Source organism: Phaethon aethereus (assembly GCF_964289735.1).
Source record: "Phaethon aethereus genome assembly, chromosome: 3".
Lineage (NCBI taxonomy): Eukaryota > Metazoa > Chordata > Aves > Phaethontiformes > Phaethontidae > Phaethon > Phaethon aethereus.
In genome coordinates, this window is record NC_138576.1 from 104,665,077 (window position 1) to 104,683,931 (window position 18,855).

The 18,855-nt window shown below is 49.5% G+C and overlaps 1 protein-coding gene across 1 annotated transcript in view; it reads left to right on the forward strand.

Annotated features, from left to right (window-relative positions):
- Positions 1 to 4,548: 4,548 nt before the first annotated feature.
- VASH2 (vasohibin 2) overlaps positions 4,549 to 18,855 on the forward strand; it is a 34,190-nt gene continuing 19,883 nt past the window's right edge. The window contains exons 1-3 of the mRNA XM_081997669.1: positions 4,549 to 5,069; positions 10,292 to 10,380; positions 12,728 to 12,784. Coding sequence (XP_081853795.1) covers positions 4,773 to 5,069; positions 10,292 to 10,380; positions 12,728 to 12,784 — 443 coding nt within the window. The 5' untranslated portion in view covers positions 4,549 to 4,772. The remainder of the gene's footprint in view (positions 5,070 to 10,291; positions 10,381 to 12,727; positions 12,785 to 18,855) is intronic.

Below are 18,855 nucleotides of genomic sequence, written 5' to 3' on the forward strand. Positions count from 1 at the left end.
ATAACTTCCAGTTTAGGAAAAAGCCCCAAACAAACAAGTTTTATTTTCCTTTTCAAGGATCAAAGTCGCTATGGTCTTTTCAGGAAACGAGCTAATGTTTGCAGAGCAATAATGCAATTCACTTGTGGCAGGCAAACTTTCTTGACCCTTGTTTTCCTGCTTCCCTTCTGCAAAGCTGAAGCACCTTTGTAGGATTAACCATTTCAGACTTCTGCTTTCCAGGACATACAGTGGTTCCTAAAGTCAGAAAAGGCCATTAAGATCACTTGGCCTGGCTTCAGCAGAACAGTGTGCCCAAGGTGGGGACACTTGCAAGTACCCAGGCTTCAGGCTGTTGCACTGACTGCTGCCAGCCAGAGGTACCAGGCATATTTCCTGTTCCACCGGGAACCGACCTGCCTCTCATATGTTTAGTGCTGGTACAGGGACCTTCAGTGCATGCGGAGCACAGAGTGTCCACTTTTGCTGACCTGGATAACAGCACAGGTCCAGATCTATCATGCTGCCACCAATTTGCATCTGTCTGCTGGAAGACAAAGAGATAAACTGTCAAGCTTTTGCTCAGGTGCTGTAAGACCACTCCTTGGCTATTGCTTCTTGGATGGCAGAAGATCTGAGCACCCCTTCTTGCCAAAAAGCAAACCTCAGCTGTTCCTTGGGGGGCTGGAACACCGTGAGTGGTGTCTCCTGCCCCTGCCGGGTGCGCTGCCGGGCCAGCTCCCCACTGCCTGCCTACAGAGGCACCGAGGCAAATGCACCGGGAGCAGCTTTGTGGCACTGAGAAGGGCGCTGGTGTGGGCTGGGACCAGGGGAACCACCACACGGCCTGGGCCAGAGGGGTTGGGAGGCCAGGCTGCAGAGGCAGAGATGGCCGGGCAGCCCTTCTTTTGCCGCGGTGCTGCTGCCGGTCTTGCTCCACCTCTGGGTTTGGTGCTTCACTTGTGTGTCCTGGCAGCACAGAGCGGCACTCCCGTTCATGGTGAGACATATTTTAACATGGGTCTGTTGATAGCTGGGTTGGGGCAAGGCCTTACTAAGATCTTACAAAAGGCTCGAGCCATGCTGGCAGAAGACCTGCAGAGCAGAAAACCACGGAATTTCAAAGCAGCAGAGCAGGAGCATGGGCATCCATGAGATCTCACAGGCACTCATCATACTAATGGGCCATTCCCCAGCAAAGCCAGCAGGTCCTTCCACAGCCCAGCGGCATCTCCCTTCCCTGGCAGTGGCCAGGGAAGCCTTCTCCTGCTTGCTCCCAGTGCCTGCACCGAGCCAGCAAGAAGGACTGCTTGGAAACAATGGGTAATAGAGGAAGTGTTTTTCCAAATAAGCCCAAATAAATACATAAATTAACCGCCTCTATGTGTGTGGAATATCACAGAGTAGTGAGGGTTTGCTATGTGGCAGGGCTGGATTCGTCGCTGTGTGCAAGAACATGCTTGTTGGGGGAAGGGGCTATTGGGACTCCTTGGAGGGGTGCGGAGGTGACACTTCTGGAGAAGAAATCTTCTTGGAAAAAGTGCCGATGCTGATATCACCTTGCTTCCATGGTACAATTAAGAGCTATTAATTTTCCCACAGTTGGTTGTCTAATTGCGCTGCAGGGCCTTTTGAACGCTCCATTTAAATTAGTCTGCAATTGGAAATAATGAAGGTTAAAACCCTCTTACGTGATTTTATGATCAAATTAGTTCCTTTGACCCAGAAAGCAGCTGTGGTAGCAACAAGCACCACATTAGGAACAAGACATAGGTTCAAGGTGTTATTTAGAGTTAGCTTTAGAAAGGTACCTCCATGCAAAGTGACTGGATTTCAAAATCAAAAGGCTCTGGCACTTGGGAGCAGAGACTGGGCAGCAGCCCGAGTGCAAGTAGAAGGGTAGCACCGGCAGGGCAGAGGAAGAGCTGCGAACGGAGCAGGGAACAAGGTGGCTCTGCTGAGAGTTACGATATCAAAATTAGGTGGTTCCATAAGGTGAAAGCTATTGGATGCTGGGGGGATGCAGGGAAGCACGCTGCATATCCCACCCTGATGTCTATTCATAACTAATACTGGGGAGGGCTTGGGCTAAACCAAGGCAGAATTCTTCTCTTTTTACTCTTAATTTATAGCTGGGCAGAGGGTAATTAAGGCTTTCCCTTGTTTTAAGGTTGCCGTTCTGTTGCTTCAGGACCTCAGCTAACTTCTGCCCTGCCTGTCCAGCCCACAGCTGGCCTTGGACACACTGGCTGGCCAACTGGCTGTTCAACTTGTCCCTCTTCAGCCTGAGCATCAAGGAGGATTTTTTTTCTTTCAGTCCTGATCAGAAGGGGTCTGGGTGCTGCAAAGGCTTGCTATGGACAGGGCTGTGGTGTCCCAACATTGCTGTGCCCTTTACCTGTCTGGCCACGGGGAGTCCTTCCCTCTGGCACAGAGCACACACTGGCATGGTGGATGCAGAAGGCTTTGAACTGCAAAACATGTAGCATCGCTCTGGTCTTCACCCTTTCAGGGTGGCTGAGAAGTGGGTGGGTGTAGGAAAGCATGATCTGAGTGTTCCTGGCTGCTCTGGGCGGTGGAGCGGCACTGAGCGAGGCTGTGGCAGCCTTGCCATGGTTGCCTATTCTAGCAGTGAACAAGGCTCTGGGACATACATGACTGCCAGCTTATGTATCAGCATCCTTGATGATGACTTTCTGCTGCGCAATCCCAGTGCTCCAGGCTCTGTCACATGCAGCATGTCCCATGGCTGCTCACACATGGCTGCCACCACCTGCACAGTCCCATTAGTCCTAAATCCAGTTCTGAGTGATTTTCAGGCTTTCCCCTGGCTCTGCTCCAGCAAACTTGCAGACTTTCTCAGCCTCCCTTTCCTCACACTGCCTTGCCTGAGCCTCCCTCTGCTCCTTGAGAGCCCTCTCCTCCGTGGCTGCAGCGATCTGCAGCCTCTACGAGTCCCTGTGCTTCATCAGCTCCCATCTGGAGCTCATCTCGGTGCTCTCACATCTCGCTGATGTGCAGCCTTGTCTGGGCTCCAGAAGGAGAGAGGGACTGTGCTTCCCTCGGGGATCCTGATCCAAAACTCAGCAGGGGAGGTGTGTGCGGACTGTGTCTGGCCAGCATGGGGCACCTCCAGCTGCAGCGTTTGCCTGATCATTAGGGAAATGCTGGGCATAGTGGAGAGGGTGAAGACTTCACAGCAGCTCTAAACTTGCTCTGATTTTTCCTCCTCTCCCCCAGATTGCATCGCCATTTACACACTGAACTCCCATGTTCAGCTCAGGGGGCTCCCTAGATCAGAGTCTCCTGGGCTGCAAGCTGACACTGGGCAAGTTGTGTAAGCTGAAGCCTTTGGTTTGCTGTAGCTGATGGAAGAGCCTTTCTCTGGCTTCCCTTACGTTAAATGTCCTGATGAGATTCAGGCATACCATGTGGCCAGGATGCAGCAGGGAAGATTACTGGTAGGTCTCTCAGTTACGTCAACTCCTGCGGAGAGCGATTAGCGACTCAACATACACCCATGGCTCCTGAGAGCCTTCAGGAAGCTGATTAGGGCACTGGAGAGATTTATTTATAGTGAGAGATGACAATCAGTACTTGCAGCTGCTGAGGAGATGCACAGGTACGCACCAGTCTGGCAGGGCAGATTGGAGCGGCGGTGGTAATCCAAGTGCATAGACAGGGGATGGGAACAACATTTTTCAGACTATTATTTATTTCTGATGGGAACCACCTCTAGCTCTAGGAGTTGTATTAGGTTGACACTGTTGTGCTTGATATAATGAGCTACAAAACCCCTCAGAGCATGGAAATAAGCATCGGGGCACAGAGCCGAGTGGTGGAGATGGCAGCAGCAGGCAGGGAGTCGTCTGCCCGGGAGGTGCTGCAAGGCCACCGATGCAGCTGGGTGAAGCCCTGGGGGAGAGGCAGGTTCCCTGTTGCTCTCACCCACAGCTCCATCACACCGGGCGCAGGCAGAGGAGGACCAGCCGCCGTTGTTTCTGTGGCCATAGCAGTGCGTGCAGACGGGTGAAGCAGGTAGCTCTGACTGCTGCAGGGGATTGAGGCAGGACATCGCTGCTGTGTGTACCCCTCAGTAACGCTGTGCTCCGTCCGAGTCATGGACCACGCACTCGGCCCTCCGGCAGTCTGTGTGGCAGCCCACCGCTCAGAAGAGCCCTGTAGACTTTCTTAGCAGCCCTTGCCTTCAAGCTGTGGATCTCGCTGCCATCACCGTAGCACTCGATGGTTAACAATGAATTTTCCATCTCTGTTAGGAAGAACGGAGCAGCCCAGCTCCCTTCGGTGAAAGGTTTGCTCTTCAGGCGCCCCTCACGCAGCGTGGGCCGCGCCCCGCAGCCCCACGCCAACCGGCTGCGGGCGCCGCCTGGCTCCGGTGACCCGCGCTGCTCGGCAGGGGGCGCCTCCTATCAGCGTCTCCGCCAGTCACGGCTCGTCCCGTCCCCTGAGCCCCGCCCCTCTTTGTTGCGGCCGCCAATAGAAGCGCGCCGAGGGCGGGCGGGCGGCCGGTAGCGTGGTAACGCGGCGGCATGGCGCGCGGCGCGGGGCGCGCCCCCAGCACGGCCGGGCCGGGGCGCCCGGGCCGAGACAGCTGCTGTGCCGCGGGGCGGGCGGGCGCCTGCCGCTAAGGGAGGGGGCCGTCCTCGCGCCCAGCCTCCTCCGCGCGCACGTAAGACACATACACGTATATTACATATAGATATATATATAGAGAGAGAGAGAGAGGGAGGGCCTGGGCGGCGACGCCTGGGTTCGGGCATGGCCGCGGGGCCATGACGGGCGCGGCGGCGGCAGGCAGCGGCGGCCCCGGGAGCGCCCGCCGTGCTGCTGTCGGCAAGGCGGGGGGCCGGTCGCGGAGCGCCCAGCCGCGGGCGGCGGGCGGCGGCGGGAGCGGCGGCGGCTCGGAGGAGGAGGAGCAGCGGGACGGCGGGTCGCTCTTCCTGGTGAACAAGAGCGGCTTCCCCATAGACGGGCAGACCTGGGAGCGGATGTGGGGGCACGTGGAGCGGGTGCACCCCGACGGCGGCGCCGTGGCGGCGGCCATCCGGAGCGCCGCCCGCCTGGCCCGGGTAAGGCGAAGGCCCGTCCGCCCCTCTCACAAAAGGAGAGGGTGCCGCAGAGCCCGCGGGCCAGGCGTCCTGCGGCCGCCGAGGTTGGCGGGCGTCGAGGGGACGGGGAGGTGCCGGGGCTGGGCAGGAGGGCGTCACGGCTCAGCGCCGAGGGTGCGCTCGGCCCCTGCCAGGGGAAGGCTGGAGCGTCTGCTGCTTAAAAGTACGCAAAACGGGGCCTGGGGCTGTGTGCCAGGGCCTGCTGATGGGCTGGAGTGGGTGTTTCGGGACAGAAGTAGGAATACTTTTTTTTTTTTTTTAATCTGGGGAGGAAAAAAGCGGAAAACAAGAATTAAAGAAATCTTCAGGGACTGGGTGAAGCATTTTGTGCAATTTAAAGCACATTTTGCTCAGCTTTTTGGAACATAGGCATTTCCTAAAACACAGCCTTGTTCCTGGAATGTAATAAAGGATTCAAAACTCGGACACTTCATTTCCAGTACCTGGAAAGATTCTGAACACTTTTGTCTTGTAAGTTCCTTGGTACAAGCTCCAAACAGCTCTGCCTGACCTGAATCTTTTCTTTTTCCTCCAGCCAGCACATAAAATATTGTTGTCTGCTGATGTTCCAAGGCTTCTCACCACTGCGCTGCATTACTGATCACAGTGTCTTTAACGCTGTCAGCTTTGGCAGACTTGGAGCTTGATTCGCTCCTCCCACCAAGCAGCATTCATCTGAGCTGACCGCTGAAGTCGGTGTTGATTCATACCCCTCTGCATGCTGGGGTGAGATGGTTGGGCTGGCGTTGTCACAGTCCTGGTTGGCAGTGATAGGTATGCTTGCTCTTTATGTGGGGCAGAAAGGAAAAATTCTGTGCACGAACAGGTTGAAGGTGTATTGAGTAGGGTCATCTTGCGAAGGCACTTGTCAAGCAAGATGCAAACTGAAAAGGCCTTTTATCATTTCTCTTCTGCAGTGTTTAGTTCAGCATAAGTACAAAAGGGGCAATCCCTGTTCTCTCCATTCCTCTGCTTCCCTCATGCTGGCACCAGCCTTTGTTTGGGTGGGAGAGCAGATCCAGCTAAAGAATAATCTAGTTTTGCTGGGTTGGTTTGTGGTTCTCTGATGGGGTTCATCTAATACTTGCACAGGCACTTGAGGTAGAAATGAAGGGGCAGGGGGAGGGCAGAACTTCTTGGCTCAGCAGTGTGGCCAGCTTGCACTAATCTAAACGACCTGCAGATCTGTTTGGTGTTAAGATGGCAAAGCATTCGCTGGACTTGATTTGTTTCCTAGCTCCAAAGCATGTGACTTTTACTGGTGATGCCCATAGTGACTGACAAAGCATCTGGTGAGAAACGTGCCAGTGGCTCCAGTATGCTGGCATGCTGCCTGCTGGAGTGCCCCAGAGAGCATCGCCCATGGCTTCTTCCTCAGTGCCAAAAGAACTCAGTGTGGCACATGCTAAAGCTGGGTAGGAGGAAAAATGTTTTGAAAGCTGCTTGGCTAAATCATTTGATGTTAGTTACTAGTTGCTGATCAGTGGAGAGTGCTGTAAGGGTTGTAGTGCATTCCTCCAGCACTGTCTGGCAGCAAACTCCCTGTTGCAGTCGTTAACTTCTTCAAGGGCAGAAGGGCCTGGTGTCCCCCTGTGACAACTAGCTCTTGGTGGCTAAGTCTGTGACCTCTGGGATCAGAGGGTAGGTTGAGGACCATCTGGTCCTTATTAAGGCCAACACAGCTCAGGTGAGCAAATGAAGGTTAGGAGCAGGTTGGTTTGTTACAAAGTGGTGGTGGGTTGCTGAAGTTGTGATGGTAATTTCTGTGTCAGAGTAGGAATGTGAGAGGATAGTTGTTCCTTAAATGATGGTACAGCTTTTTTTACTTGGCTTGTGCTGCAGAGTATGTGGCACCTTGCAAAAGACCGGCTAGTGCTGGTTGGGAGTAACGAGGGAAACTTGTGCCTGTGAGAAGATTGCTTGTAATCCGCTTGCATTGGTAGTTGGTGGAGGCCGAGTGAGTGGTGTGTGCAACTGCTCCATTTTTACATCTGATCTGTTCTTAATCCCTGGTGATGGGAGAGAGTTTTCATCCCCTCTGCAAGAAGCTCCACTTGATTGCTCTAATCATCTTGGTATTAGTCTCAGCAATCATACATGCAGGGCAGTAAGTAGCTTCTTACTGTATTGGTGAGGTTGTCCTTACTGGAACAAATGCAGACTGCAGGGGTGTAGGGCTGCATCTGTCCTGGGAGGAAGGGTCCTCATGAAAAGCTGCCTGTCTGCAAGGGGGGCAGTTTCAGAACCTAAGAGGTCCCTTGGTTTCACCCTCCACCTCTTGAGTTTTGGGTAGGGTGTGGGCTACTGGTCTGGAAGGACTCTGCAAACCTTTATGTGGCCAGTGATCTTGGAGATACTTTTAGATTTTAATGAATTGAACCTCTCGCCAGCTTTGAGGGATCTAGCCTGTCTGCTTCACTGGTGCTAAGTAACAGCGTACTTGCAGGGTGAAGCTAGCAGAAAATGACTTTCTGCTCATTAAATGAGTCACAGTGGAGTTGGGTGAGATGAGTTTCACACAGGAAGTCTGTGGTGAACTGAGACTACAGTGTTTCCAGCCACAGGATGATGGTCTCCAGCTCTGCCACAAGGTTTTGCACTGCAGCAGCTCTGCTGTCTCTGGAGCTGCCACGGCTTAGAAATACTGATAAGGGGTCAAGGCCTTTCATCTGCCTGGTCTCTGATTTTCACTTGCCTTATAAATTCATGGTGTGTAGTGCTGTGTCTGCGTTTCCCCTTGGCGGCTCTGGCCTCCCGCTACAAACCCTCGCCGGCTCCTGGCTGCTGCGCTGGGAAGTGCACCGGTGGCTGGAGGGCTGCCGCCTCAACCACAACAACCTTGCACTTTCCTTCGCTGGCTTCTGCTCTGTGCTGGCTGGGTGCCCAGGATCGGTGCTCCTCCAGCTGGGGCAGGAATTTGGAGGGGAAAAAACTGGTTTCGTTTGGAGGGCATGGGAGCAGGAGTGGTGGGTGGCTCTCCACCACCTGGCCTGGCTGGTAGCATGGTGCCATGTACTGCCCGTCCTGGACTGGAAAGAGGGGAGCAGTGCACCATCCTTCATGGGGGAAGACCGACAGCCACTTCTTTGTTTCCTGAGATCTAGAGGGGCTTGGGCCTCCTGGCTCAGCAGGCATGCTGAGGTAACTTTAGCAGACAGGTGATGGCATATGTGTCACCCATTGGGAAAACCCTGGTTCTCTTTACCTGAGCACGCCCTGGGGGCTGACACTATCATCCTCTGCTTGGAGAAGGAAGCACCTTGCCTGGAGGTCCAAACCCACCATGGTGAGAGTGGCTGCTGCGGTTACAGCAAGGGCTGCGTCCTTTCACACTGGTGTGGTCCCTATGGGATACTGTCCCACCCCACAGCTGGGCAAGGGCAGGGCCCTCCATTTTATGGAGGGCTGGGAAAGGGGTGCTGTTCCCCTAGCTGCTGTGCAGCAGCCAGGCCTCTTGCTGGCTGGGACTCCCATTGCCTTGGCGTGTTGTGTATGTGCAATGTGTGCATCTGGAGTTTCTTCGTGTTTGAAGAAATGGAGTGTTTACATCAGAGCAGGAATTACTGTACCTGGAAGGATTTGACAGGCCTGCCTTAATTCCCTCATTCAACCCCTTGCTGCTCCTGAAGCTTGAGCCCCGTCTGGTGCGTTGAGTCCTGGCCTGCCTTAGTGCCAGGAGGCATAGGCGAGTAAGTCGCCCGGACCAAAGGGGATGGGGGCAGAAGGAACTTGTGAAACCGAAAAATTGCCTCTAATCAGAGGTTAGGTCTGGAAATTGTGATTAAGAAACATTAATGAACCTTGCTCGTAACTCCCACTTGTCTGGAGAGAAAACCCGTGTGTGCGCAGCCGCCTCTCGTGTGGCGCTGGGGATCGCGGCAGCGTGCTGAAGGCCTGGCCGTCTGTCGTCTTGCCACTTAAAATACGTTTCTGTGTGCCAGTGATGTAGCAGTCTCTCTTTTGGGTTTTTGCCCTTCTCTGGGGTGTATGTACTGTTTGACTGTAGTAACTAGCTACATGTAGTAAATGCTGGGTTTTAGTCATCTTGATCGGTGCTTGCTCTCTGAAAGCAAACAGACAATCCCTCCATCGTAGTGGAGGTGGGAACTGGAGAGGGAAGTCTGTGTGGCAGAGGTGGCTCTGTACCACCTGCTCTTGCTTTTCTCATCTGTAATTGCTGACCCGAAGTGTCTTTAGAGCAGTGGTATTTCGCTTTATAATCTTCAAACTATCGTAACAATGTCACGGGCCTGCAGACACCACATGCTTTCCTTTGCACCTTTCATCAGGGCTGCCCAAGTTGCTGGTTCCTGAATTTGGGTCTGCATTAATATTTAAACTGTTTCCTCGATTATGTTTCTGAGAATTGTACTAACTTTTTTAGCCAGGCTGCCTGTTTTAACACATGCTGACCCTGTATTTTGCAGCCTTGCCCCTAAAATAAGGGGCCTTGGGACAAGGCCCTGCCCCTTCCCTGCGTGGTTACAGGCTCAGGAGCCACGTAGCTGTGGGGATTAAATATGGATTGACGTCCTGGCTTCTTACAGTGCTTAGGCACAGCAGATGTCTTAAGGGATTTTGGAAAAATCCCATTACGGTGCCAGTCTATATCTTTAAGTGTCATAATATCATAAAATATCTGGGTCCCAGGTGGTCTTGTAGGTACCCCGCTCTCCCTGCCCAGCAAGTGTGCTGCAGCAGGTGGGAAATTATGCAGTCTCTGATCCTTGTCTCCCTTTTATCTTTGTCTCATGGTAGAGGAAACCAAAAATTAGACTTGGAAATGGCTTCTTGAGGGAGGATAGCAGAGCCAGTGCTGGGACTCTGCCCATCCAAACTGCCCTGTGGTAGAGGGGTAAAATGGGAAGTGTTGGACTTCTGTGCTGGACTGCCTGCCCACATAGGGCAGTGTTTGAGGGACGGTGGTGGCTGGGATGAGCAGCCTGCTGTGGCAGGAGCCTGCCCTCGCCTACCCAGGATGGCTCTGGTGCACAGGCAGCCCCTGTTGTCAGCAGGATGACTTTGCCCGATGCTTGGGTTCACGTGGGGTTCAAGCCATCTGTGCCGCTGTGTTGGGTTGCAATAAGCGCATGCTGCTGCCCAAGTAAATCACTTATCCGCTCTCCAGGGAGCAGTAACTGTCTAACCTCTTTATCTTTTTTTTTTTTTGTGTGTGTGTCCAGCCCTCAGTGCCACCAGTGCCAAACTACAAGCTCTCCATGTCGATCCCAGAATGGCTCCAGGCAATACAGACCTACATGAAGATGCTGCAGTATCCTTCTCTAGCACGCATCTCTGGAGAGAAGGCTAGCTTGTGCCCGGTGTGAATTAACAGGGGGTTCACCAGAGCACTAGCTGGTTGTGAGGCCTTGGGATCCTTCACGGGTAAAAGGACGCTATAAGGGTTTGTGATAGAACCTGCAGCACTGAGCTTGTCGCAGTAATCCTCTGGGAGGTGTAATTAATGTTAAATGATACTGAAGAATTTAACTGAAGTGATGTTGGTGGGAGTAGAAATGCTTATTTTGAAGTAGATTTCTGAGGATGTTATGATCGGATTGTGATGTCTGGAGACATAATATGGCATCTTGCTGTAAAGTGACTAAGGGAGAGCTGGTGTTGTGGCAAACCCTTTCTCCATCTGCCCTGGCAGCCCCTGTGGGCCCCCTGAGGACTGCCTATGTGCTCAGCTTGCAGGGAGTGCTTGTCGTTGGGGTGGGGGACACAAGCAGCTGTCCTGACCCCAAGGTGGGCAAGCCTGTCTGTGGCACAGGAGCTGACCAAATGAATCCCCCCCCCTCCAGCTGTCCCACCTTGCCTGGGGGGTTTATCAGAGATGTACACATCTATCCAGCCTCCCTATCACTGCCCCATGCCTAATACCTCACTGTTTCCATTGCTGACAGATAACGTTGGAGGAGATGATTGCTGGCGCAGATGCTGCTCTTCTCTCTGTTTTCCTTTTTTCAAAACTCTCCTTTTTTGTGTGTTTATGTGCGCGTGTGTGTGGGGGAAGCAGTGGGGATGAGGAAGGAATGTAAAGTCCTGGTAAGGATTAAGAAAGGATATGGGTGGCAGCTGGAAGAGCATCCAAAAATAGCAGGCATGGTTAGCCTGCTGGGGAGCAGTGGTTGGGATCAAGGCGGCAGCAGGGGTTGGAGCCACAGCAGCTGCCGTGGGGAGGGAGGCTGGGTCCAGCCTGCTCTGCAGGGGGATGGCACATTTCTCTGCTGCATGTCGGCCACTTGGGCAGGACGAGAGGCTTGCTGCTCAGTGGACTGTGCTGCAGAGGAGACCATGTCACACAACTCAAAATTATATTACTCGCCCTGCTGCTCCACTCCCCAGAGGTCTTGAAATGTGGCATGCTGCTACATAGCAGGAGCAGGCCTTAGGCATGGATCTGTGTACAGAAAAGCTTCGAAGTGTGCTGGGGAGCAGGATCTGGGCTTTCTTTGAGGGTTAAAAGAAGGCTGTGTGCTTTGTTGAGAGCACTCTGAAAGGGCCTCATGAATTAGGTTTTGAAGGCAGGAGGGAAGCAAAGCCTTGTTTCCGGAGAACTCTGAACTCTAACTGAAGCCAGTTCAGAGCATCCTGGTGCAAGCTGGAGTCTTTATTTAGACCATGGTCATACAGCCAGCAGCTGTGCTTGGTATGTCTTGCAAGGTACCCTTTGTCTCCATGGGGTCACCTGTTTCTGCCCTGGTATCACCACCACAATTTTGCTGGCTTCAATGTTCTTGTGGCTGTTGGGAACTAGACCAGGGAACAGATTCAGCTGGAAAAATAATCTAGAAAAAGTAAGTGGATGGTGTGGTTTTTTTTTTTTTAATTGTTGTTGTTACTGGGTGGGGGTTTTTTTGTTTTACTGGGCAGATCATTTTCCTGATCTGTTTTACTGCATTACTGCTTGAACAGCTATGCTCAAGGAGCAGGGAAGAGGCTGCTTTTCATGCTGCTGCATGGTGGCTTGCAAGTGGTGCTGATGTTTGGTTGATGGGTGACTGTCTCTGGCATCCTTTGTGGATGAACTTTTCTCCTATGCTTATAGTCTTTAATTAAGTTCTTGAGTTGCACTTAGCTGGTTATTTTCATTTTAAGTGCATTGTGTGTTTTGGAGAATGATTTATATTTCCTGGTTGTAAATGGATGCACGTGCTGTGCTTTTGGTTAACAGGTCATGTGAGCTATGCAGCTGACTAAGTTAAAAACTTAAGGAAGTAAGTTCTTTCAAACAATGAATGATACTGATTGGTTTGGGTAGCCTATAAAAGCTTTCTCTGGCCAAAATGGAAGACTTTTTTCCAAACTTGTAACCTAAGAGTGAGTGGGACCTAGAGGAGAAGGGAATTCAGAACCCTCAAATGCCAAACTTAAGTGTTGTTTTAGACAACCAACCTTTCTGCCTGAATCTCCACCTAATGCTGGTTAATATGTCATATGAACAGACAAGCAAAAAATTTTGCTTTATTTCACATGCCAGGGTTTCACCTCAGAGTCAATGGCTTTTACTGCTGTTTATGTTTCAACAGGAAATCAGAACTGAAATTCACCTTTTGAGCATTGTTATTTTATTGTTTGACTGTTCATTTTACTTTCCTTTAACAGACAAAATTCAGATACAATCACACAGGAACACAGTTCTTCGAGATCAGAAAAACCAGACCTCTAAGTGGGTAAGTGTCTCTGGAAGTGGTCTAGTGCCCTTGTCCCACATAAATGCCCAAGGTGATCAGCTGGCATGAAGCACTGTAGCACTATGGTATGGGAGGGCTGGCTTCTCTGGCAGGGCCAAAATGGTGTATGTCGCTGCCTCTACAAGGGAGGGTCCCAACTTGCTGACCGGTGGTAAATGGACCCATTGAGAACCGAGTGGAAGGGCTGGTCTTGCTCAGCAGCCATGTGGGAGCTGCAGGCTGAAGCTGAATGCACAGGGTTGGGAAAACTCTCAGTTCTCACTTGTTGGTGTTGGGGTGGGAGGGCAGGGTTGCTTTTATGGAAACTATATAAATCCTGATATTCTGGTTGCGCTGTAATGCCCTTTGCTGATGGTAGGAAGAGATCAAGTGTGCAAAACGCTGCAGGGATTTTGATGTCGTCACAGGTGCAGCCCTTTCCCCTGGGGGATCACAACAAACTGTTTAAGTCATGGCCTTGCTTCTCCCATTGCCACTCATCTTGCCGTTCCTCCCACGTGGTGGACTGGTGCTGGTTGGCAGAGTTGTACAAGTACCAACATGTGAGCAGGGAGCCTGGCAGCAGAGAGCCAGCATCCCTTGCATGTAAGAACTGTATCATACTTGGGGCAGCTCTTTTTAATAGGACCCAGTAAATTAGCAGGTTAGGACGGGAAGTGATGTTGACAACATTATGCTTTTATTTTAGGGTGAAAATTAGATAAGCAGAATATAATTACTCCTGTAGACTGGCCTGTCTCAAGCTCTCCCCAGCTGTCTGTCATTAATCTAATGGTCCATCACTGTAAATTCCAGTTCCCATCCCAGCTTTGCACTTCAGGTTTTCATCTTGCTGACAGCAATCTTTCCCACTTCCTTTCTCAATGGAATGTTCACTGCACCAGTGGAACTAGTTTAAAAGAAATCTTGTCCCTTGAATGATAGATGGGTTTACAGAAGCTTAAACCAATTTTCAGGCTGGTCACTCATTTTTAAATTTGTCCCATTACTTTTTTCAAGGAAGTGGAGAATGAAAATGAATTGTACTCAGCACTCAACACTTCAAAGGTCCGTGTCCTCCTGGGCTGGCTGAAAGCCTGGCTTACGAGGACAGTACTCTTCTCTGGAAGGGTATCAATATAGTACTCACAGCTGGAGATGCACCTGTGGCTTTGGATAATCTCCTAAATGGTGCCATTTCCTCTATTTACCTGCCTTAGTGTTTTCCTGGGGACTTGTGCCTGACTTCTGTCCTTGTCCTGTTGCTGTTAGGACTTCTGTGAGTGACTTGGTATGTGATGGCAGGACTTCTGCAGAGTTAAGGAGAGTGCCCCTGGAAGTGGCCCAACCCCTCGGGGCAGCTGCTACCAGCTTGCCAGGCACAGTTACCTGCACCTGGTGTACACTGGACTTGCACAGTGTTAAATCCTGAGACCTGTGCTGCTTTGCCTCTTGACCTGATGGATGGGAGTGCTAGGAGGAGTAGAGCTGTTAGGAGCACGCTTAGCTGCCTAGATCCTGTCGTACTTCAGTGGGGCTCAAGCACTTGTCTTGTCTTGGTTTCTCCACTTTGAGAAGGGGAATAGCACATTGATTACCCTGTAATGTTGAGGTGTCCCTATAGGCTTTCCTTTCCTTCATCTGGGGTGCGTGGCTGTTCATACCAGCTGAGGATATCTTCTCTTGCAGTTGTCTTTGGTGATTTGTTCTGCTGCTGCTAGGCCAATTTTCATCAGAGCTGAAAAATCACCCACAACTGCAAGTTTGGTTTGGTGTTTTTTTTTTTTCCTGAGAGGTGTTTTCTGCTTTGCAAGAAATCTGCTTCCAGTGTGGTGACAACAGGCATCTTGTGCTGAGGCGACAAGCGCTGCTCTGAGCAAGTTTTTGTAGCATGAAATGCATCACTTGCTGGAAGACAAAGCTTGTATTTGCAAGTTGATCGAGCAAGACGCAGAGCACCTCCCAATTGCCACCGGCTCTTGGAAGTTGAGGCTCTTCCCAGAGGTGTGACTTACTGATATTAAACATATTGCTTATTTCATAATATGAGGGTTTAAAGCTAATGAAAGTATTATGAGACCGTTGGCAGCCTCTCTTCAAGAGACCAGCAGCCAGACACAAAGAAGCTGAGCACTAGATGGAAATTGAATATTCATAAATTCATGTGAAAGTGTCCTAAATCAGCTGGGGCATATTAATGAGGTTTTTCTATTATGGAGAGAGGGCTAGATATTACAGAGATTTACTGTCAGCATTGGTGTGATGCATGAGAAAATAAAAATGCCTGGCTGTGCTTAGGAAGAAGAGCATAAATTATCTATAGGAACTCATAACATTAAGGGACACAGGCTTGCTATAGTTCAGTATTTACAATCTCTTTTAAGCAGAAGTCACTGTTAGCTACCAACTTGTTTCTAGACTGCCAGACACCCTGTGGATTTGTCTAGACTACAGATAACCCTTTTGAAAAACGTTAGATTTTTGTTGGTGTAGCTGTGTGAGTCAGGTGGTAGAGATGCAATCCTGCAAACTGTGTGTGGTGTTCCTGTTGTACTGGCAAACTGTATCTGAAAATGTGTCTCTGTCTAACCTTGCCTGAGTTTGCTGTATTCGCATAAAATCCAGATTTACAGGTGTAGGAGCACTCCTATCCACCGTAGGAGTGCTTTGCTATTAGAGCATACAGGTATCCTGACGCAGGATGGTGTCTTTCACCTAGGCTTTACCTTTTGTCCTAGGTAGGTAAAGGACACCCTGTGGAGTTCAGCTCTGCTGATCGATCATATGTGTGTATGCATGCAACACGAGTGTTTCAGACACTGACAGGGCTGGTTTCCTTTTTTCATACAGCATTATGCTGGCAAAACCTGTGTTACAGCTTTTGTTGGTAAAACCAGTCTGATAAAACCTGGTACCTTTAACTGAAATAGCCATTCTTTAAAACTTCCAAGCTTAGATCATGTAAGAGCTTTAGGAAAAAACATGTGTTTCTGGATATCTAGTTATAACTGTGACTTCAATGCTAACAAGCTTTTATTACCGACTTTACAAGGAGCAATAAGCCCTCTGCAAGCTGCTAGGATGCAGGGGCGAACCACAATGAGGAACAAATATCTTTGGCCGTCAACAGAGTATCTGGAGAGGGTGAAGATAGGTGCAGTATTGTCCTGTTCTCTCCAGTTAAGTGGGACCTATGACTTGAAGCAAAATCTGATGTCTGGAAAGGTTCTGCGGGCTTTGAGAAATTAACAGCTCTCAAGCTGCTCTGTGAAGATGGAGAGACATTCAGTGACTGCAGATACAATGAGTGATCAACTGCAATAAAAAGAGTGCAGTAAGAAGCAGTCGTGTGGGGATGATGCAACCAAACAACAGCGAAGGGGTGGGACAGAAAATAATACTGTTTCAATACACCATGTTATTAAGGTACCCTGATGGGGCTGTAAAGAAAAACGGGCTCATACCATTTCCAGACAATAAACTGCAGAAGGCATTTGAACATCTGCTTCTCTCTTGCTCAAAGGGAGAATGTTACAGATATGGTGCTATGTTTAGCATGTGGTAAAAGTGCTTTTGCCATTAAAACAAACTGGTTTTGAGAAGATTCATGAGAGCAGTAGCTGCTCTGCTGTTTTATCTCCTTTTACTCCTGTTGGTTCTTTTCACTGATCTCTTGACTTCATTGGGAAGAATGAAACTGCTGGAAGCCTTAGAAAAACTTGGGGGACAGAGATTTTATGGACCTCATGCAAGTACAGGGGCCTGGGGAAGGAGAAGTTTGTGGAAAATGTGCTGGAGGATCTCCCTAGTACAAATTTTACTGAAGTTTGTAGGAGTTTTTCTTGTGAATGTAATGTGCAATCTCTCCTCCTAAGCATGTTTGTCTCCTGAATTGACTCCAGTGTGATGGGTGGCAGCTGGTGAGATCCTCCAGTTTGGGGTATGCTAAAAATTTTGATGATTTTTCTAAATCTATATATGAAAAATATAGGTGAAAAATCTGTGAGCAAAAGGCATTCATGGTTCCTGCAAGATATCTGCAGACACTGCCATTTTAAACAGAAAGCATCCTTAAAGAGGCAAACCCAACTCCTCTATGGGCCTTCCCTTACTGCTGAAAGTAAGAGAGGTAATCCAGGTGGGCTCCTGAAAACATTGCAAAAATTTTGAGTCAATTAACAGTCAATTAATAAGGAAATATCAACATCTGCCAAGGACTAGATCTCAAGGGAGGAGCACGCAGCCCATTCCTGTTGGCTACATTTGTGAGAGGCAGAAATGTTCACTGTGGTCTAGAATAGACATCTGCCTGGCAGACTTCAGGTAGTGGTGTAAATGCTGCAAAGAGGGAAATTGCATGATGCTTATTTTTGCCTGTAGCAGTCTCCCTCGAGTTCTTGGAAGAGATGGGCTGCCCTCGTGCTGACTGGGGTTTGTGAGGAGGGTGGCTTTGGGCTAATTCTCAGTTATCTGTGATACAAGATTGTAAAGTACTGCATTAGCCATGTATGTGAAGTCTTTTTCAGATAACTGGAAAGATTTACAGAAAATTGCAGAAACAAACCCTGCTCAGGAAGGGAATCGAAATGTTCGATGCTGTTTTTTAATTCTTTTATGCTTTCCTTAAATCTTTATTCACAAGTTTAACTGTGCAGACTTTCTGGTCACAATTAACATCTGAGACAGCATGGTAAGAAAAAGAAGGGAAAGGACAAGTCAAAGAGCACTTGTAATGAGTTCTTTTCAAATGAGCTGGATGCTCCATCGTTTGTTCTAGATCACTTAGAGAACAGACAACCGACCTCCAAACTATTAATAATTCTGTTGGACAGTGTGGGGAGAATGGGTACTTTTGTTGGAAACTGGGGAAGGCAAAAATACCAGCCTTTAAAAAAATAAGGGAAAAGATAAGTCTAGCAACTTTTTGAGTTTGTCTGCAGTTTCAGGGTAAGTGATAGGCAATGCTAATTTAACTTGGCACAATTTGTTTCTGGTAATTTCCTTCTATGAGAGTGTTAAGAACTTTTGTCAATCAGGGAGAAGTTGTAGATGTGATAATCTTTAGTATGGCTTTTGGCAGCCTCCCAGTATGGCAGGGACCTTGACTCTAAATAAAACTGTTTAACATAAGGATCCAACCTGGTAAAAAGCAGTGCTTAGAAAGTGGTGCCCCCCCCCAACGAAAAAAACCCTCCAAAATATTCTCTGTGGGTCAGGAGGGAAAAAGCCAACAGCACACTGGGTTGGTTGCAAAAATATACTGAAAGCTGGTTTCAGAAGGAAATTGGTCTGTTTGTATTGTGGTCTGGTAGGCTTAGCTGAAGGACCATGAGATGGGATTCAGCTGAAGAGAGTGCAAAAGGAAAACAACAAACATTGTGCAAGGTCTAGAAAACATAACCTAAGGGGGAAACTTTGGCGTGAGAGAGGGAGGTATTAGAAAAAACAAACATAAATCTGTGTCTGCTTTCTCATGTTTACAGAGGATAGGGTAGATTACAGCCTGTTGCATATACAAATGTCTGTTGCAAGAGGAGAGATAATAAATGGTCTCCATGCCCACTGTGGATAGCAGAAATAGCTTCTGATTTAAATTGCAAAAAAAGAAAGATTTAGTTTAAACATTAGGAGACCTTCTTAGATGCAAGGTTAAGTATAGGATAGATTAACTGGTGGGTTCCCAAGCCTTTAAGACACCAGTTAAAAGTAGGTTGGGAAATTATCTGTGAGGAGTGCTTTAGATTTGGCTTACACTACCTTGAACAGAATGGTGGCTTGGGGATTCTCCAAAGGCTCAGCTTCCACTGCAAACACAGGGTTTAAGGCCATGCTTCATCTTGAGCTTGTTCAAAGCAGAAGAAAAACTGTGGCCTGTGAACTGGTCATCCAACCCTGTAGTATGTGCTGTAAATGCAGAGAAAAAGTAAACTGTTTGAGGAGTATTCCCTAGGACTCTGGGATGGGTGTGTGCGACTGTGTGACCTGCCCTGTGGGTGCAGATGGATGTGTGTTTGTTGGTCATTGGTGATGCCTCCTGACTGATGCTCCCTTTGCATGGATCCTCATCACTG